The 21,735-nt window shown below is 49.8% G+C and overlaps 1 protein-coding gene across 2 annotated transcripts; it reads right to left on the bottom strand.

Moving 5' to 3' along the window:
• Positions 1–3,848: 3,848 nt before the first annotated feature.
• LOC308148948 (E3 ubiquitin-protein ligase DTX4-like) lies at positions 3,849–21,027 on the bottom strand. Of its 2 annotated transcripts, none has more exons than XM_080520533.1 (12): positions 20,890–21,027; positions 20,275–20,501; positions 15,244–15,458; positions 13,451–14,328; positions 6,977–7,038; positions 6,726–6,887; positions 5,785–5,846; positions 5,536–5,702; positions 5,311–5,464; positions 4,284–4,373; positions 4,065–4,163; positions 3,849–3,986 (listed from the first exon to the last, which is right to left on the bottom strand). In XM_080520533.1, the coding sequence occupies exons 2-12, from the start codon at positions 20,483–20,485 to the stop codon at positions 3,855–3,857; spliced, it is 2,232 nt and encodes a 743-aa protein (XP_080376659.1). In that variant the 5' UTR covers positions 20,486–20,501; positions 20,890–21,027; the 3' UTR covers positions 3,849–3,854. The 2 variants fall into 2 exon arrangements, with proteins under 2 accessions (XP_080376659.1, XP_080376658.1); XM_080520532.1 differs by having other exon boundaries at positions 20,634–21,007.
• Positions 21,028–21,735: the final 708 nt, after the last annotated feature.

Genomic DNA, 21,735 nt, shown 5'->3' with positions numbered 1-21,735 from the left:
CCACACGAGTCACACGTTGTTTTGTTCAGCTACAAATCAAACATCGTGTGACTCTACCGAGGAGTATTAGAGCCACTGAAGAAATACAATATTCGGAGGCTATAAAAAAAAAAAAAAAAAAAAACCTTAATGCGCTCCAGAAAAAGTTGAAAATCAAAGTCGAGAATTTTTTTTTTTTTTTTTTTTTTTTACAAGTCCGTCCATCGACATGCCGGCGCACGTGACTGTTTCAAAACGCATCGCAGGTTTAATGAAGGTGAGAAGATGCTTCAGAAGTATGAGGACAATGAGACACGATGAGACTGCTTATTAAATGTGTTAATATTAATCAAGGAAATATTGTGTAAAATCACATGTCCATAAGCAATAAGCAACCCTTTATAGTGAGAATTAAGTGATTTAATGTGATTTCGCATCCATAGGAAAAAGATGCGGGAAGGACCGACGTTTCTCCGTAAAAAAAAAAAAAATCTCGACTTTGATTTTCTACTTTTTCTGTAGTGCCATGAAGAATTTTATTTATTTATCTATCTATTTAGCCTCTTCATTTTCTTTTCTCCAGTGGTCTTAATCCTCCTCCCTGCGGCTCCGATGACATATAAGGTGAAAAAAGCACCTGTGGTTCACCGTCTGTGGTAAAAGGCGGTGCTTATCCCAGATTGACGTGTTTCACAGCCAATCAGGAGAGAGGATTTTCTCCCGCAGCCAATCAGAAGAGAAGAGCTTTCCTCTGGTTTGACGCGGAAACGGGACGTGAAAAACGTTCAACTTCACGTCGGAGTTAATTTATTATCGTGGCTAAAAAGACGACACGTGTCTGTTGCTGTGAATGAACGTTTTAACTCCAAGCGGGGAGAACTTTTTACCGCGCTTCAAGACAAAGCTACAGACAAAATCCTCTCTCCTGATTGGCTGTGGAAACCCGTCGATCTCAGATAAGCCCCGCCTTCTTCCTCCATCGAGCGAACCGCAGGTGTTTTCCACCAGACGTCTCAGCTGATGTTTGACTTGTAGTTGAAGAAAACAACGTGTGACTTGTAAAACAGGACTTGTGCTCCTGTAAGTAAGAAGCTGTGACTTGTAAGTGTGGTGTTGTATTTGTGGAGAGTAAAGAATACTACAGGTACACAACTACAAAGTCAGTTTCACAAGTACACAAACATTTCTCACCAATAGTTTTTCCCTGGATTTCATTTGAATGTAAAAAAACAAAACAAAAAAAAAAACAAGTGTGTGTCTGCCATGTCTCATGGATAATATCTATAATAAAATTTGAGTTTGAATAAAATGCAAGACACAAAAAGTCAAGCTTCACTCGTTCTTTATTTTCATTCTTTGTATTAATCATTCGAACCCCTGCAATTCTTCTGCAATATGTACACTTTGCGTCTCTCGCCATGTTTTGACGCTCCCGGTAATAAAAACTTCTGGACCCACAGGTTTTGGAGCCCAAAAACAAATCTGATGAATGAAAAGAGAAATTAAGCAGTTTGCTGCATGTGACCTCTGAACGGAGTCAGAGAGGAAGTACCAAAGGTAATGGTGATATTTCCTTCAAAAATATTTGTGTTCTGAAGAGGAAAATACAAAAGAAGATGGTGTTGATGGTGATTTTCTGCAGCTTTGGAAGAAAAGAGCAACAAACGGTAACAATAATGCAAATTTTGTAACATTTAAAAGCTTTAAAACTGCTTTTATTTTCATTGAAACTTTAATGTTTGTCTACAAATCGGCTATAAAAGCTTCCCAAAGGTCACAGGCCTCGGCTCTCCATGCAGAACTGATGATATGTAGAAAAAAAAAGCAAGTGTACACTTTCTAATGATAAACTCAAGATAAAAATCTACCGTCAAAGTCCTTTCCCGGAGAAAAGACCACATAAATCAGCTTAATGTCTGTATACAGAGAGGAAAGACAAAGTATTTCATAATACTGTCTTTGTAAACAAATGAAACATCATTAATACAATGTAAATGTACAAAATGAGGGGAAAAAAAGGCAATTTAATCTATAATGACGTGACGAGAAATACTATCAAAAGAAAAGGTGTGACTACAATTTTATTTAAAAAAAGACGGAGAAAAAAAAAGAGTAGCCTCTTTTCCATGAAGTGTGTTTCTCGTATACACAGTACACACCTTCTCCCAAGCAGCCAATCAGGCGTCAGGGGGTGGGGCCAAAAAGAGGAGCATCTTGTCAATAAAGGCGAGCTCTTAAAAGCTCACTTTTAATTTTTTACATCATTTAATCATTCTGCCGAACGCCCAATGTCCACTTCAGTGAAACACAGCGCCCTCTGGTGGCCGCAGTGGTCATGAAAGGAACCGTGAAGAAAGTCTATATTTCAGGGACGTTTAATGACCGAAGTGTTAAATCAAAATGGAACATTTAATATTAATTCCAGTGACATTAATTCACAGATAAAGGAGAGTCTTCTCCTTAAAGTCGTACATTTAAATGTCACGTTTATTTAAATCTCTATTTTGACAAGTTGTTCCGCTCCGAGTCTTAAAATAAAAAAAAATCCCGAAAAGGTTCACGTTTCCAAGACAAAGACGTCGTCGTACATTTCTGCAAACTAAGTTACTAGTTTATTCCTTTGGAATATGGCACCCTCTAGTGGCCGCTGTCGTCAGGACAGTAACAACGAAGTAAATTACGGAGAAACAATCCAGTAACGTTTTAGTCAGTACTTTACTGAAATGCCCTCTAGTGGTTCTGAGAGGAACAGCCGCCTGCGTTGGAGCTGCTCGTCTCCACGTGTTGTTATTTCATCATCTTTGTGACCCCACACACACACACACACACACACACACACACACACACACACACACACACACACACACACACACACACACGCGTACCTGTGTTTCTGAAGGTAAATTCGTACCAAAGTACCACGTCTGTTCAAAACCTCCACATTTAGCGAATGCTAAGCTAAAGGGGAGGGTTCTGGCTAGCACAGTCACATGACCCCACGGTCAGAACCAATCAGGCTCCAGCGTCACCCTCCTTGTCCACCCTCAGCTCCGCTGAGTGACAGCTGGAAAATACTAGACTCACCTGAGTCTGAAACCAGTCCCCCCCAAAAAATAAGAAAAACCAGCCCAGAACCAGCTTTACTATCAATGTGAATCCAGTCCAGAACCGGTCCCAAACCCATTCCGGCCCAGTCCAGACCCGGTCCCAAAGACCAGAATGCAGAACTCTTCAGAACTTCTAACGCACAGACCCACAGAGGTCAGAGGTCAATTATGAGACGACGTTAAACGAGGATTCAAATAAAAACCCGCTGCTGTTCCCCGGAGACGCCACACGGGGGCGCAGCAGCATCACCCTCCAGCCCTGAAGCAAAGTTCCCCACAAGTTAGTCTGACTCTACCTGCTACGCTACACCACGTCCGGCCTCCATCCTCTCTCGTCCTGATACCCCCCCCCCCCCCCCCCTCTCTTCATCCCTCCGTCCATGCCCCTCCCCCACCGCTCCTCTTCCTCACTCTTTGTCCTTCTATCCCCAGTTTTGCTTGAACTGCTCTAACGTTTGACCCTCTCTTCACACCTTCCTCAGTAAAGTTAACTTGTTTTGTCCTAAATGTTATTATCAGGCTGGTGTTCACTGCTGCCCCCCCCTCCCCCCTCCCCCACCCCCATCTTCCTCCAGTCTGGTTTGTCATCCTCACTTGTCATGTTTTCTATAGATTTCCTCTGAAAGCCCGGGGACCGTCAGAGTCCGGCTCAGTCCAGGACCTCCTCCTCTGCTGCTGATATTTTTGTCTGAAGTCTCGTGTTCCGTCTTGGTTGGGAGCTCCTCGCCCCCCTCCCTCCCTCCCTTCTCCCCCCCCCCCCCCCCCCCGTCACTTCTCCACCAGCCCGTCGTCCTCCGTGATGCCCTGAGCTCGCAGCTCCTCCAGGACGTTGTCCAGGTGTCCGGGGTCCGGGAAGCCGTGACCCGTCAGGTTGGAGCCGAACTCCGTCTTGTGGTGCACCTGGAAGGCAGAAACCGGCAGACGTCAGTCCGCGGGGCTCCGGGAGCCGGAGGGGGGGAGGCGGGGGAGACGCCGCACCTCGTTCCAGATCACCGTGTCCGACTCGCCCGTCGTGCTGGAGGTACCGACCGAGAAGATGAGCCTGCGGTCCCACGCCACCAGCAGCAGCCGCAGTACCTGCGAGGGGGAGAGGGTTGACCTGACCGGCCTCAGCAGCAGCAGCAGCAGCAGCAGCAGCAGCAGCAGCAGCAGCAGCAGCAGCAGCAGCAGCAGCAGCAGCAGCAGCAGCAGCCTTACCTTGCGTCCTTTGTCGCTGTCAGGGAGGTAGCAGTGTCGGGGGAAGCCTCGGGCAGTGAAGGGCTTACCCTGGTTCGGATGCTCCGGACCCTGAAAGCAGACCAGCACACTGATGGGTTCTAAATAAAGGTGGAACCAACGCTATGAATCGCTCCAGTAAAACTGCGGAATAAATAAAAGTTCCACCGAAAACTGTAAAGGTATTGAACATTTGTAGAAGTGAAGTCAGACTAAAAGTTGGGAAAGTTTGGAAATCGTCTTCTGGATAAAGTTGGACCAACGGTTGTGAATTAGTTTGTTAATAAAGTTAGATTGAAGATTATGAGACATGTTGGACCTGTGAACACTGTGTTACTGTGACCAGTGTCAACGTCAGTTTTAAATAAAGTTGTAATTGAAAGGTTGTTGCTCACTGCGACCAGTGTCAATGTGTTTTCAATAAAGTTAATTGAAAGGTTGTGGAGCCCTGTGACATGTGTCAACGTGTGTTTTAAATAAAGTTGTAATCGAAAGGTTGATCACTGTGACCAGTGTCAACGTGAGTTTTAAATAAAGTTGTAATCGAAAGGTTGTGGATCACTGTGACCAGTGTCAACGTGAGTTTTAAATAAAGTTGTAATCGAAAGGTTGTGGATCACTGTGACCAGTGTCAACGTGAGTTTTAAATAAAGTTGTAATCGAAAGGTTGTTGATCACTGTGACCAGTGTCAACGTGAGTTTTAAATAAAGTTGTAATCGAAAGGTTGTTGATCACTGTGACCAGTGTCAACGTGAGTTTTAAATAAAGTTGTAATCGAAAGGTTGATCACTGTGACCAGTGTCAACGTGTGTTTTAAATAAAGTTGTAATTGAAAGGTTGTTGATCACTGTGACATGTGTCAACGTGTGTTTTAAATAAAGTTGTAATCGAAAGGTTGATCCCTGTGACCAGTGTCAACGTGAGTTTTAAATAAAGTTAATTGAAAGGTTGTGGATCACTGTGACCAGTGTCAACGTGAGTTTTAAATAAAGTTAGTTGAAGCTGGACCTGGATGCCTGGCGGGATGTTGTAGATGATGCGGATGGTCTTGCAGTCGGGGTGCCCCGGCAGGGAGTGTGGGATGACGTGGTACTCCATCTTCCCGGCCGGCTGGTTGCCCGTCTTCACGCCGTAGATGGTTTTACAGGTGGGGCACTGCAGACTGCGGGGGAGGGGGCGCATTAGATGAGGGGGGGGAGGGGGGGCAGCAGTGTGTCCTCGGCGGAGACCCACCTGCCGTCCTTGTTGCCGTTGTTGTACATGGCCACCAGGCACTGGAAGTGGTACTGATGTCCACACTGGGCCAGGCGACCCACCGACTCCGCCCTGGACACCGGCCCCACCCCCGGGCCCTTGTACCCGGACGGCCCCCCCAGAGGCTCCATGCAGATGGTGCAGTCCTGGAAAAGAGAAGGCGCGTGAGACCCCGACCCCTCCCCCCCCCCCCCCGACACACGGGTGGAGCAGGAAGTGGGGTCGTACCTCCTCCGGGGGGCTTTTTACTTTCTGCAGGTATTTCTTCACCACCTCCTCTGGAGTTTTACCTGAAAGACGAAGCAGAAAACATTGAGAGGCTGCAGCTTCACGTCTGGACCTGAAGAACTGCTCTCACTTTGCTCCGTCATCAGGAATCGTTCTGGATTAATTAGCTTGAACTAAGAAAACATAAACCACGTGCGTTTAAATCTTGATTTGATTTAATGCTTTTCCTTGTCCAAAAAAACATTTTACACTCAAGATATTCATTAACAACCAGGAAAGAGAAAAATAATATATTTAATATAGAAAACAATATGAAAAATAATACCTAGTGTGTAAATTATTTCCCATAATATAACAAAATATTGTATTTATCATGTTAAATAAGAAAGTATTAATAGATTAGAAACATATACAGTTTAAACAATATATCTAATATATGAAAAACAATAACTAATGTGTAAATTATTTCCCATAATATAACACAATATTGTATTTATCATGTTAAATAAGAAAGTGTTAATAGTTTAGAAACATATACAGTTAAAACAATCTATCTAATATATGAAATCTATGAAAAATAATAACTACTGTGTAAATTTAATTATTATAATTATCATGGAAAATATGAATAATAGTTTTCTTAAGAGAAAAATACACTCAAAACCAATAAAAATATCAAACAGGCAACAGGATAAATTACTTTAAAAATTAAATAAAAACTTTGATAACTAAAAATAAATGGTGTGAAATCATAGATGGTCAACCAATTATTTAATAAATTAAAAAAATATTTTCATTTTACATGAAAACAATAACAAAACAGTTAAATGTCACTGAACATGTAAAATGATAATTACCCAAAACACTAAAACGAATTTTAATTGGAATTATATTTGATTAGTGATTAGATTTTCGGGGGGGGGGGGGGGGGTTAGCAGCACCTTTGCGGGCCTGCTTCTTGGTGGTCTTCCTGCAGCAGTGGCCCAGACCCCCCACCGGCTTGATGTCGCCCTTGCTGACGGGCGGCGGGTGAAGCACCAGCTTGGGGGGCCGCGTCAGGCAGACGGGCAGGGCGGCGGCGCTCATCAGGATCCCCGTGATCCCTGAAACATCCAGACCACAAGCAGCGTGTGTGCGTGTGTGTGCGTGTGTGTGCGTGCGTGCGTGCGTGTGTGTGTGTGTGTGTGCTCACCAGCCAGCGCAGGGTGAACAGGACTGGACCCGTTGAGGTTCTTCACCGGGACGGTCGGCACGCTGCAGGAAACGGGAAACACACATTCAGTCCAGAGGGGTTTTTCAAATTAATTTCTTCTCGTTCGTCTCAAACAAAAAGTCAGAAACTCACTGGGAGGAGCTGAAGACCCTCATGTCTACCACCTGAACAACTGCGTGTGGCCGCGAGGTGTGTGTGTGTGTGTGTGTGTGTGTGTGTGTGTGTGTGTGTGTGTGTGTGTGTGCTGCCCGCTAACGCCACGCCGAGTGTGTTCATGAGGGTTAATCCGGGAGTTTCTATCTGCTCAGCGAGCTCACACACACACACACACACACACACACACACACACACACACACACACACACACACACACACACACACACACACACACACACACACACACACACACACACACACACACACACACACACACACACACACACACACACACACACACACACACAGCAGCGTGCCGGGATTAACCCCCTCGTCGTCATCATCACTGTCAAAATGTCAACAACACATTGAGGCTCTGCGTCTCTCGTGACGACGTCTCTGAAATGAGCTAATCGTTGTCGGACAGAACCGCCACTCGGCTAGCGTTAGCGCTAGCATTAGCCAACATGGTCGCCTTCGCTGTGTCTCTCAGATTAAACTGCGTTACCTGGATAAGTTTAAGCTCGAATCGTGAACCAAGTCAGTCGTCCTGACAACGGAACGAGAAACCACTGGAAACAACGTTAGCATTAGCCTCTTCTACAGCAACTGTGATTAGCATTAGCATTAGCATGTGTAAATAAAAGTCCCCAGCATTTTATAAATACTTCAGTTACTTTTTCCATTTGTTATTTTTATTCCTTTGTGCCTGCTGCTTTGATTTTTCCTATGACACTGATGGAGAGAGAGCGAGAGAGAGAGAGAGAGAGAGAGAGAGAGAGAGAGAGAAAGAGACAGAGAGAGAGAGAGAGAGAAAGAGACAGAGAGAGAGAGAGAGAGAGAGAGAGAGCGAGCTACACAATCGCAGAGGGTTTTTATCTCTGTTGATAAAGTATTTTAGTCCAGCAGGGCGGATTTACGTGATGCACCTGAACGCATCACCCAGAGTCGTGAGACAGACAGACAGACGTTCGCTGCACATGTTTACTTTTGCTTCAACCTGCTGCGGCTTCAGTCTGAACTCCAGCTGCACTTCCTGTCCAGAGAGTTCTAAACCGACCTGCTGTCAGGAAACGGAGATCCAGTGGATCCAGTGTGTGAAACGACCCTCTGAATCCCTGAGCCGTGAAACCACGCGGCAGCATTTGAGAGAAGACAGACTTGAGGGTGGGTCGAGTTGAACCGGGGGTCGTCACGTTTTATTACACCAACTTTCCGTCGGCGGCGGGCGGATGATCCCCTCCGTCAGGCCAATCAGAGAAGAGTAAGACCCTGACGTGGCCACAGACTTATGGATACGCAGTGATCAAAACAACCGGCTGATGACGAACTGGAAACGCCAACATTAGAGCTGATGCATTCAATGAGTGACCCCCCCCCCCCACCCACACACACACACACACACACACGTCACTGGCTCTATCAATTATTAATAACTGCTGTTAGCCGGCTTTACGCTGGACCAGATTAATCCAGGATCAATCTCACTTCATGCTGGCCCACTGATGGAGGGACGTCCCCAGACGTTACCGGTTGGGGGTCTGGCTTCACTTTTTTCGGGGAGGCGTCCCAACGGTAGCATGTGCTCCCGGTACGTCTGTGTGACGGCACCACCGTCAGGCCGGGTGTGGTACCGCCACCAACCTGAGGGTGGAAGCTGCTGCTGCTGCGACACACTCACATGCTTCTCAGACAACTTTCTGCTTCGCTTGGAGTTTTTCTCAGCACGTCTGCCTCCACCCCCCCACCCTCCACCCTCCACCCCCCCACACCACTCATTCACTGCCTTTGTCTTGTTCCTATAATCCCCTCCTGAGACAGAGAGAGCCCACATTCTCCACTGCGTCTCCTGTTAGGAAGGTCAATATTTACTTCCACTGTGAGAGTGACAGACAATGTGTGTGTGTGTGTGTGTGTGTGTGTGTGTGTGTGTGTGTGTGTGTGTGTGTGTGTGTGTGTGTGTGTGCTCTCAATCTTTGACAGTTTGCTGATGCTCTTCTTTGTGTTGTAGCAGCCAGCAGCCCCCCCCCTAACCCCCCAGTGCTGTCTGAGTCTGACTGTCTGAACACACACACACACACACACACACACACACACACACACACACACACACACACACACACACACACACACACACACACACACACACACACACACACACACACACACACACTTTTTCACTTCCGACCCGATCCCTACACCTGAGTTTGGATATCTGCCGGTACCGACACTATTGTGACACCGGAGCTGTTTGCTGTGATGTCATGATGTCATGACATCATGACATCATGACATCATGACATCATGATATCATATCATGATCATGATATCATGATATCATGATGTCATGATCATGAACTGGGGATGGGGCCGACGTGATCCAGTATCGGTATCGGGTTCCCACATCAACATAATTCACGGATCAGAAATTTCCGATCCAACCTGCGGAGATTTCTGATCCATGAAGCCTCGTCTGCTTCACTGCGGCTGAAACGACTCCAGTGTTTCCCTGCTGCTGCTCTGCTGGCTGCAAACTGTGGACTGGATTTCCTGAAGGGAGGCGGGTCTCAATGAGACGTGGAGGAATGAGTCATTGAACCCATTCCACGGTTTGCAGCCAGCTAGCAAGCTAACGTCGTAGCGCTGCGCTGCCCTACTGTTCATGACAACATGCTGCTGTTTGAACGTACTTTACGCTCAAAACACTGCAAAGCGTGAAATCTTAGCAAAGCCGTCGTCCAGCGTGGCGGCGCTCTGCCGCCAGACGTCAGCGTTTTAAAACTCCAGCTCTAATAATAAATCACTTGATAAAGTGATTCTGAGGTTTCAGCTGTTAGCATAGCCAACATTCAGCTGTTAGCTTAGCCACATATCAGCTTCATGTGAAACGGTGGGGGGGTAGGGGATCACCGTGAACAGGCCGGATCAATACACTTCAGTCCAGGACCGCATCACACAAGTCCTGAAATATCAAAATGTTTTGATCTGGCCAGGATCGGTCCGGACCCGGTCTGGGACCCGGTCTGGACCCGGTCTGGGACCAAAACATCCCAGTTGTTGACGTCGCAAACAGAGCGGCTCGAGACAGATTCCTCGTCAGAGACAAAACGATGTGTCCTGATTTGCTCCCTGCTTAATTTGTCACGTTTGTATAGATCCTCCTCCAGTTTATTCCACAGGAAGTAAAAGCTCCAGACGGAAGGTGTGAGACCGAGGAGAGCTTTACTAACCAGCCTCCAACTGCAGCAGCACCGCAGAGCGAGGAACACAAAGCTCATTAAAGTCTGGAGAGACAAACAGACGAGGACCGAAAAGTGGGAAGGGAATATAAAAAAGGTGTATGTGTGTGTGTGTGTGTGTGTGTTGGGGGGGGGGGGGGGTCAGAATGAAGACTTGCTGAGGTTCAGTATTGTGCTGCTAATGCAGTCCAGCCTGGGTCGATCCAACAAAGGTTACTGTGGAGACCAACAATGAGGCTGCGAGGGGCCCAGGCCACTGAGACGCCACGGGTGAGGAGGAGGAGGGAGGAGGAGGAGGAGGAGACAGAGGGGGAGGAGGAGACAGGGGGAGGAGGAGGAGGAGGGAGGACATTGGGGGAGGAGGCACCATCGAAAGCCTACATGAGAAAACCGTCTGATTAGAGGTTCTACAGCCTGAGTCGTTTGTTTCCAGCTTTATGAACTGATGAGTAGAGTGAGACCGTGGTCAGGGTGAGACCGTGGTCCGGGTGAGACCGTGGTCCGGGTGAGACCGTGGTCAGGGTGAGACCGTGGTCTGGATGAGACAGTGGTCAGGGTGAGACCGTGGTCTGGATGAGACAGTGGTGAGGGTGAGATCGTGGTCAAAGTGAGACCGTGGTCCGGGTGAGACCGTGGTCCGGGTGAGACCGTGGTCCGGGTGAGACAGTGGTCAGGGTGAGACCGTGGTCCGGGTGAGACCGTGGTCAGGGTGAGACCGTGGTCCGGGTGAGACCGTGGTCAGGGTGAGACAGTGGTCCGGGTGAGACAGTGGTCAGGGTGAGACCGTGGTCCGGGTGAGACCGTGGTCAGGGTGAGACCGTGGTCTGGATGAGACAGTGGTGAGGGTGAGATCGTGGTCAAAGTGAGACCGTGGTCCGGGTGAGACAGTGGTCAGGGTGAGACCGTGGTCAGGGTGAGACCGTGGTCCGGGTGAGACAGTGGTCCGGGTGAGACCGTGGTCCGGGTGAGACCGTGGTCTGGATGAGACAGTGGTCAGGGTGAGACCGTGGTCTGGATGAGACAGTGGTCAGGGTGAGACCGTGGTCCGGGTGAGACAGTGGTCAGGGTGAGATCGTGGTCAAAGTGAGACCGTGGTCCGGGTGAGACAGTGGTCAGGGTGAGACTGTGGTCTGGATGAGACAGTGGTCCGGGTGAGACCGTGGTCTGGATGAGACAGTGGTCCGGGTGAGACCGTGGTCTGGATGAGACAGTGGTCAGGGTGAGACCGTGGTCTGGATGAGACAGTGGTCAGGGTGAGACCGTGGTCCGGGTGAGACAGTGGTCAGGGTGAGATCGTGGTCAAAGTGAGACCGTGGTCCGGGTGAGACAGTGGTCAGGGTGAGACCGTGGTCAGGGTGAGACCATGGTCAGGGTGAGACAGTGTAGTGTGCAGCTAGCCGGTTAGCATGCTCACTCCTATAGCGCCCTCCTGCCTCTCAGACCTCCTGGATTTCTGACCCTCCTTCTCAGACTGGGCCGGACCGCAGCGTCTCGCGGTAACGGGGTGTGGCTAAACGCCACGGCTAGCAGTAGCGGCTGCAGCGCCGTGCAGGTTAATATCCAGGTGTTTGAGCAGGCGGTACAGGCTACATGCTAATGGGAGCTGCAGCTCCACTCACACACACTCCTGCTTCATATCTGTTCATCTCAACAGCTTTTCCAGGCCTGGAGCTCGTTTCACAACTTCCCCAGGAGTTCCTCTTTAAGCCTCTCTGACGGATGTTTGACTTGACCTTCGACTGCGCTTCTTCAGACACTGACATTTTTCATCCTGTTGAAGGTTTTTAGAAATTCACCTTCCTGCAGGTGTTGAAACTCAACGTAGCATGAAGCGCTATGTCTCCAAACTACGCGTGTTTCCATTGTGCACTGAATCTCTTTGGAGAGCGAGGAGGTCCTGGTGACCTCTGACCCCCCCCCCCCCCCGCTCTACAGATGCCTCCTCACAGATGGACGACACACACACACACACACACACACACACACAGCAGTTGGGCAGTTATTCCCTCGTTGACGACGTGGAGCATGAGAACATGCCTCGGAGCGTCTTTGTGGCGTTGGAACTGTGAGTGTTTGTCTGCCTGTTCCAACACGTGCAGACGTCAGCAGCGTTTCTCACGGAGCGACAACAACTCGTCATTCACTGCTGGCGGTCACACTTTACGGAGCGCTAACGGATAAAACCACGTTTCTGACCCGTGAATCTCTGCTGCGCTAGCGCTGCTAATAACAACGTCAGAATCCGTAAAGTCAAACCTGTAACACGCGAGAGAAGCCCTCCAAACTTTGGAACATTCAGAGAACAACACAATGAAACCTACTTATTTATATGTGAAACACAGGTTGAACCTGGAATTATTCAAGCTCACCAAATCGGACCAGAGATCCCAACTTTCCCGAGCCTGTTGGACTCTTTCCCTCTCAGCTAATTCTCAGCATTCGTATTACCCGAACCAGAAAGCTGTGCCGCGCTCACAGTTAGCAGTAGCACACACACACACCTTACAAACCAAGCTGACTATGAGCACTAGCATAATCTGAAGCAGTTTCTTCTGTTCCGTTAGCTGTGCAAATTATTGAAATTAGCATGAATCCAAAGTGGCAGTGTTCCTGCAACCTGCAGCAAGACAACTGTTGGCATTGGCAGTATACAAGACTTTCTGCCTCAATTCTCTGAGCTGACCATTAGCTTTGTGCTAACCTGCAGACTGCCATCAGTGAGAACAGCTTTAGCACTCACTGATTTAGTAGTAGCTGTGATTAGCATTAGCCTGTCACCGTAGTAGCTGTGATTAGCATTAGCCTTTCACCGTAGTAGCTGTGGTTAGCATTAGCTTGTCACCGTAGTAGCTGTGATTAGCATTAGCTTGTCACCGTAGTAGCTGTGATTAGCATTAGCCTGTCACCATAGTAGCTGTGATTAGCATTAGCCTGTCACCATTGTAGCTGTGATTAGCATTAGCTTGTCACCGTAGTAGCTGTGATTAGCATTAGCCTGTCACCATAGTAGCTGTGATTAGCATGAGCAGTGTGTCAGTGCTGCGTGTTGCTCACTCACCCCGAGGCGATGAGCGCCCTGGACTGAGCCATGGCGATCCTCTGCAGCGCCGGCCGGCTCAGCCCGGCCAGGCTGGAGCGCTGCGGCAAGGGGGCGTGGCACACGATGGACGGCGTGCGCTGCGGCTTCATCACCAACGGTGACGGGGACGGCACGGGGGAAGGGGGTGTGGTGACGCTGCTGGCGGGGGTGACGAGCGTGGCGGTGGGCACCGGCTCGTTGGCGGAGGACGACTGGGACGAGGAGTGTTTGGGGGGGATGGACGGGGGGATGGACGACGGGGGCTGAGGCGGCGGCAGGGACGGCGGCGGCGGCCTGCCGGCAGACGCAGAGATGGCCATGGAGGAGGCGCCCGCAGTCAGCGCCGCCAGCGACTGGGCGAAGAGCTGGGCGTTCCTGCGGGGCGAGGCGATGTTCCTGGAGATGGCGAGGCCGTGTGGCAGTGTCTGGTAGTAGTTGGCGTTGGAGTTGGAGTTCTGCTGCAGCCCTCGACCCAGAGTGGCCGACTTGGACGGGCTCAGAGGCTTGGCGGAGGCCGGTACCGAATTCCTGGACCGCTGCACGGTGAAGGACCGCCGGCCCAGGGTCTGGATCCCTCCCCCTCCCGCGGTGTTGGCCTTCACACTGAGGACCAGCATGCATTGCTGGCAGGAGCAGGGCTGCCCCAGCCCGGCGCTGGGAACGCCTCCGTTCGGGTAGATGGAGCCTCCGAACCCCATGCTGGTCCCAGACACCCCGACTCCCAGCAGGGCCCCCGTCAGACTCCCCCCGACTCCCAGACCCCCTCCTTTGGGGACGGGGAGTGGGCCGGAGACCAGAGGGTAGGCCACGTCCGCTCGTCTCTGAATCCTCCGACACCTCTGACTCTGTCGGTTCACCTGCAGGAAACAGAAATACCAAACATCACCTCCACCTCTCTTCCTACATTTGTTCACACTTTCTGTCCACTTCTGGTTTTTACTGTTCTTCATACGTCCCTTCTCTGTCCTTTGTATGAACTCAGCTTGTATTGCTGCACAATACAATTTTGTACAGCTATTATTCAATCTATTAAGTTGTATATATATAAAACCAGTAAAACACCTTCTCATTCAAGGTTGTTTTTTCTTTGTTATCTGACTATTTACCTCATAGATACTAATTGTGGGCATCAAAAAATGTGAAATAAGTCAAAACAAGTCTCAAAACATGCACCGCGGGACCCTGAGGAAGACCTAGAGCAAGACCCTGAACAAGACCTAGAGCAAGACCTAGAGCAAGACCCTGAGCAAGAACCTGAGCAAGACCCTGGGTAAGACCTAGAGCAAGACCTAGAGCAAGATTCTGAGCAAGATCATGAGCAAGACCCTGAGCAAGACCCTGAGCAAGATTCTGAGCAAGACCCTGAGCAAGATCATGAGCAAGACCCTGAGCAAGATTCTGAGCAAGACCCTGAGTAAGACCCTGAGCAAGACCCTGAGCAAGATCCTGAGTAAGACCCTGAGTAAGACCCTGAGCAACACATGGAGCAAGACCCTGAGCAAGACCCTGGGCAAGACCCTGAGCAAGACCTTGGGCAAGACCTTGAGCAAGACCCTGAGTAAGACCTTGAGCAAGACCCTGGGCAAGGCCCTGAGCAAGACCCTGAGCAAGACCCTGGGCAAGACCCTGGGCCTCCACCGTGGCTCCTGATGGCTCAATTCGTTAAAGGAATATCCCAGAGGCAGTACAGTAAAATTTAAAAAGGAAGACATTTTATAGTCTAGATTCCTCCGTGCTTTGCGTTGTTTGGCGCTACAGAGGTGGAGACAAACCTGCGTCATGCTCTGGAAGTCGATGAGGTAGCAGAAGCCGAGCGGCGTCAGGTCCAGGCCGGGCTGCTGCCGGCTGTGGGCGCTCTCGATGGTGATGGCCACCTCCATGTCGTACGGCGTCCACGTGCCCGCGTCGTTCTCCCACTCCCACTGCCAGCCCTGACCCGGGGCCGAAGAGGGGTCGTAAAAACTCCTCCGCACCGGACGGATGGTCCCTGAACCACACACACACACACACACAAATGCTAAATAAAATTCTACTATATCAAACCAACTGCACTACTCGGTGACCTGGAGGATTTCTCCTTCTAAACCAGGTCCTAAACAAGTCCAAAACCTTTCAAAACTTGATGTTAAACCAGAGCAAACCACCCCTGAACTGGTCTAGAAAGAATTCAAGGGACATCATGGTTCAGAATCGGGCTAAACTCCCGTATGGCTGTCTTCTCAAACCAGGCTATGACTAGTCTGAACCCGTCATGGTTCCACCCTGGTCATGTGATCCGGTCAGTGATCTGCAGGGCTGCAGCTCGTCCAGTCACACATTTTGAAGCATCCATGGACACTTTATGAGTCACATACGTGCAAAACAACACAGTTTGAGCCGAGTGAATGAAAGCAATCTGATAAATAAGCTGAACAATGTGTCTCTGTCTATTCAGGGGGGCAGAACGGTGGCAGGAGGGTCCCTGAACCAGCCAACCAGAAATTACCTCTGTCGCCAGGGGCAACAGGCTATTCAGTTAATGCCAGGCCAAGAGTGTGTGTGTGTGTGTGTGTGTGTGTGTGTGAGTGTTGTTAGCAGAGGGGGATGAGCGTAGAGACGTCAGCAAAGGGGGAGAATAAATGTGAGGCTGAAATGAGACAGAACAACCAGTAATCACACACACACACATTAGGTTTTGACAGTTTGTGATGTTATTAAACTTTGTTTTACCATAAAGCCGTCTTATTCTTCATAGTGTCGCAAATAAACAACAACTTGGGAAGTAGTTCAATATCTTCATCGAACTTTACTTTGCTATAGTAAAAACTGCAGGATGACTGGACGAGTGTCCGGTGAAACATTTTTGGCATTTCGCAATCGCTGCAACAGCGCTGGATGTTTTTACTGCTGCTGTTGGCTGGACGGCGTTTTCCCGTGTCCTTTCTGCTGTAAATCCTCATTCACATTCCTCTTCCTGCTCTCAGGTTCACGTCATGATGAGAAAAGCCGCTTCAGCTTCGTGTGAGGAACAGTTCAGGCTTTCAGTGTGTGTATGTGTGTGTGTGTGTGTGTGTCCCTCAGGGTCTCACAGTAACAGTAACCCGACTCGGAGAGTCTCAGAGTTTTTGACCCTCTTAGCTCTTCTGGTTTCCAACCTGTGATTTACGACGGGACCAGAGGCCGCCCAGCGAGCCGCTGCACCACCGCCGCCCTAAACACTCACAGTACAGATACTGCAGTCTGAGGAGTACTCAAATACTCTGTACTGCACTCGTATGACTTGTCCTGTTAAGCTCAAACTCATTTTCTGGAATGGAGGAAATAAAAACAACAGAAAAAGACCACATCTCGCCAAAATAAAGTTCTAATGAGAGGGGGAAGTAAATCTTCTACGTCTAACTAACTGGCTCATAATAAGTCTAATTACAATTAATGAATCCAGAGGGAAATTCAAGAACACATGATGAAAATTCTTCCGGAGACAAAAGAGTCAGGATCAAATAAACCAGAATGAAAAAGATCGTTTTCACTCCGACGTGGCCTTTTGTGTTTCGTGCTCCTCTTTCTTCCTCTGCTTCACTTCCTGTTCCCGGGTTCGTGTCTCACCTGCTTCCCTCTGCTCTTCGTCAACCCCTTCATCTTTCTGTCTTTGTCTCACCTTGAAAGCGTCCCGTCCCTCGAGTGTTGGACCCAAGAGTCAAATTTCAGCATTTATAAAGTGTGAGAGAGAGAGAGAGAGAGAAGAGGGCGAGACGGAGGAGAAAACCCCCGTCATGCGGAGGTGGAGAGGATGAGCTGAACCCCGGAGACGCTTCAGTCCTTCAGCGGAGGACAGACCGAGCATGGACGCCACGTCTCCGACCGTCCAAAGTTAGCAGCTACAATATCGACCATTAGCTCTGATGGCGATAGATTCCTGTGCGGCTCCGATCGTAACCCGTCACACAAACATAAAAGCTGTCGGCGGCTCCCTGCAGCTCCAATCTGGACTTTTCTACGCGAGTTACAAACTATAAAGCAAAATTCTGTGGCTGCCGTTGCACTTTTGCTTAAATCTGGGTTAAAGCTTGAATTCATCGAATGACTGAGCCTCGTTTACTTTTGGCTTTGGGATCGTTTATATGCACGTTACCTCTGAGGACAATCGATAATAAAGCTGGACAATGTATCTGATGTCTGCAGTCTGTTTTAGGCGTATTGAGAGAAAAAAACAACAAAAAATTTTTCTTTAAATGTTGCCTCAATCGCAGAAAATACAAAACGTGGGAAGACGGCGTTGTTCTTCCGCCGCTTCGTTTCCTGTCGCGCTCCACGTCGCCCCCTGCCTTCTACAGTCGTCACTGCAGCCACGTGAGCCGTATCGGCGCCGTCCCACTGTTTGGATTCACACTCCACTGAAAGCTTCCTGTGTTTACTGAGCCGCCGCCGTCGTCCCGCCACAGCGCAGACCCGCGGCGCTCAGACTTCACTTCCTGTTCCAAAAAAAATCACGTTTGTTGTGCGAGTAAACAGAAGTCTGATGCCTCCCCGCCCTACACCCTTCCTCCTCCACTCCTTTCACCAGAGCCCACCCCCACCCCTGTCCTGGGTGTCCCTGGGGAGCGCACCCCCCCCCCCCCCCCCCGCCCGCCCTGCGCCCTGACCCTCACGCCCCAGGGCATTGTGGGGGTCTGGGAATGTGTCTCCTTCAGCAGGAGCAGCTGGGCCGGAGGAGCAACAAGCTGCTGGAGACGATTTCCCTCAGAGGGGGAGAAGAAAGGACCCGATGACGAGTCGGGTCTTTAAACGCCTCGCCAAGTCAAAACCACGTGCCGGCGGCGTTTCATCCGCCGGCCCGGAAAACATCCGACGACCTCTTCTCTTCACAAACCGACACTCGACGTTTACTCATTTTCCTTGGAAACTTCCTGGAGTTTGAGCAATGATTGACTGTGTATTGATAAATACTGCACATCTGGTTCAGTCTGCGTCAGGAATCAACCTCTGCGTCTTTAGATTAGTTACTGATCTCAATTCGCTGGTTGATAAGAAATAGATCGCGTTACTTAAATAGATTGAAGTCAAAGAGCAGCATGATGTTTTTCTTCTCTGTTTTCCTGCAATCTTTGTTCCCCGGGTCCTGAATGTCCTGCACTCGTCTCTGTACCTGAACGCCTCCTGTGGAGAACACACTGCTGCTCTGCTGAACCCGCTGCCGCTCTGCTGAACCCGCTGCCGCTCTGCTAAACCTGTAGAAACATTTTCCCCACTGGATGCTGTGGTGATGCGTAACAACCAACATCTGTGGGCTAAGCTGGTGGAGAAACTCCCGCTGGTGAAGTCAGTCAACGTTGCATCAGTGTTCTAATGATGGCCTCCATTGTCAACAAGACTCCTCACAGTGTGAGAACCGTCACACCGGAGTTTTCTCGTACGCGAACGGATCATAAAACCTCCTAAAGCTGTTTGCTGGAACAGACGACCGAGTAAAACTCTTCCACTTTGGATTTCGCTGCACTGAAAAACGCCAACGTTCACGTTTGGATTGAGACGATCACACAGACATACAGAGTCCACGAGCTACGTCACCATGAAAACACTGTGTGTGTGTGTGTGTGTGTGTGTGTGTGTGTGTGTGTGTGTGTGTGTGTGTGTGTGTGTGTGTGTGTGTGTGTGTGTGTGTGTGTGTGTGTGTGTGTGTGTGTGTGTGTGTGTGTGTGTGTGTGTGTGTTTCCCAACACTGCATATTTCCCCCAAACTGACCCATATAAATCCGGTGCCAACATCTGGAAGACTGCTGTTGGTCAACAGCAAGAGGAGGACGAGTGCAAACTACATTGTTGTTATTACACAGCTTACAAAGCGTGATTTAGCTGCAACACACAGGTGAAACACACAGGTGAAACACACAGGTGAACCACACAGGTGAAACACAGAGGTGAAACACAGAGGTGAAATACAGGTGAACCACACAGGTGAAATACAGAGGTGAAATACAGGTGAAACACACAGGTGAAACACACAGGTGAAACACAAAGGTGAAACACACAGGTGAAACACACAGGTGAAACACAGAGGTGAAGCACAGAGGTGAAACACACGGGTGAAACACACGGGTGAAACACACAGATGAAACACAGGTGAAACACAGAGGTGAAACACACAGGTGAAACACAGAGGTGAAACACACGGGTGAAACACACAGATGAAACACAGATGAAACACAGGTGAAACACAGAGGTGAAACACACGGGTGAAACACACGGGTGAAACACACAGGTGAAACACAGAGGTGAAACACACAGGTGAAACACAGGTGAACCACAGGTGAAACACACAGATGAAACACAGGTGAAACACAGAGGTGAAACACACAGGTGAAACACACAGATGAAACACAGGTGAAACACACGGGTGAAACACACGGGTGAAACACACAGATGAAATACAGGTGAAACACAGAGGTGAAACACAGGTGAAACACACGGGTGAAACACAGATGAAACACAGGTGAAACACACAGATGAAACACAGGTGAAACACAGATGAAACACACAGGTGAAACACAGGTGAAACACACAGATGAAACACAGGTGAAACACAGATGAAACACAGGTGAAACACACAGATGAAACACAGGTGAAACACAGATGAAACACACAGGTGAAACACAGGTGAACCACAGGTGAAACACACAGATGAAACACAGGTGAAACACAGAGGTGAAACACACAGGTGAAACACAGGTGAACCACAGGTGAGTTGAGGGTCCACAGCGACTCCGGGCTGCAGGAACCACACAGTAAAGACACTAAAGAGACGGAAGCTCCCCGACATGACTTTACCTGTGTCCTGTCTGAACTGGTGCATGGACTGGAGGTCGATGATGTAGGGCGACAGCCGGCTATCCACCTGGCCGAGGACCACGCTCCCTCCGCGGGGGTCGCTGCTCCGGATGGCCGCCTCGATCTGGTGGGAGACGGCGGCGCTGTAGGGCCGCCAGCGGCCGTGCTCGTTCAGCCATTCCCACACCACCACGGCGGAGGCCAGCAGCATGTTGTTCGCGGTGGCCCTGCGGGGAGGGGGGGGGGGGGGGGACACGGGGGGGTAAAGTGAGGCCAAACACCGCAGTGACCGGAGCCCTCCGCCGGCCGCACGGTCCCTCGTGACCGGATCGTAAAGGCCAGACAAAGCCGGGTCTTACATGGAGCCGCGGCGGCGCTAGCGCGGGCGGGACGCGGAGCGTTCCTCCCCGAAGACCCGGGCTCCTCGCATGGCCGCCCGGGAAGCGAATCACGGTCCTCGCTCGAATTTACAAAAACAAAAACAAAAAAAGAAAGAAAGCAGCCTCGGTACGGCGGCCGACACGCCGGGCCCGGGTCGGCTCCGGCAGCCTCCCCAGTCCTCCTCCGGGGACTCCGGTAGTTTCCAGCCGGCCTCTCCCGCTTCTTTGTACCGACCTGCTGGACGAACCGTCGCCGGGTGGAAGCACCGCCTCGGCGGCTCGCCTCGGCAGGAACGGCGCGCGTGGAACCGGGCGGGAAGACGCGTTTTCCTCTCCGAGTTCGGGGCGTAACGAGCCGGAATGTGGAGCAAGTAGTGGCTCCGACTGGCAGCCGGGCGGTAAACAGTAACAGTAAACACGGAGGAGGAGGAGGAGGAGGAGGAGGAACGGGTCCGACTGGTCTCGAACCCGCGACCTCTCAACTCCTGCCGCACGAGACGACACGACACGACTGCTACTGGTACACTAGACTGCTACTGGTACACTACATGAGACGACTGCTACTGGTACACTAGACTGCTACTGGTACACTATACTAGACTGCTACTGGTACACTAGACTGCTACTGGTACACTACATGAGACGACTGCTACTGGTACACTAGACTGCTACTGGTACACTACATGAGACGACTGCTACTGGTACACTACACTAGACTGCTACTGGTATAAAACACTAGACTGCTACTGGTACACTAGACTAGACTGCTACTGGTACACTACATGAGACGACTGCTACTGGTACACTACACTAGACTGCTACTGGTATAAAACACTAGACTGCTACTGGTATAAAACACTAGACTGCTACTGGTACACTAGACTAGACTGCTACTGGTACACTACATGAGACGACTGCTACTGGTACAAAACACTAGACTGCTACTGGTACAAAACACTAGACTGCTACTGGTACACTACACTAGACTGCTACTGGTACAAAACACTAGACTGCTACTGGTACACTACATGAGACAACTGCTACTGGTACACTACACTGCTACTGGTACACTAGACTGCTA

The sequence above is a fragment of the Blennius ocellaris genome (genome assembly GCF_963422515.1).
Source record: "Blennius ocellaris genome assembly, chromosome: 3".
Lineage (NCBI taxonomy): Eukaryota > Metazoa > Chordata > Actinopteri > Blenniiformes > Blenniidae > Blennius > Blennius ocellaris.
The sequence above is the reverse complement of the archived record's forward strand: the minus strand, read 5'-3'. Positions and strand labels throughout refer to the sequence as shown.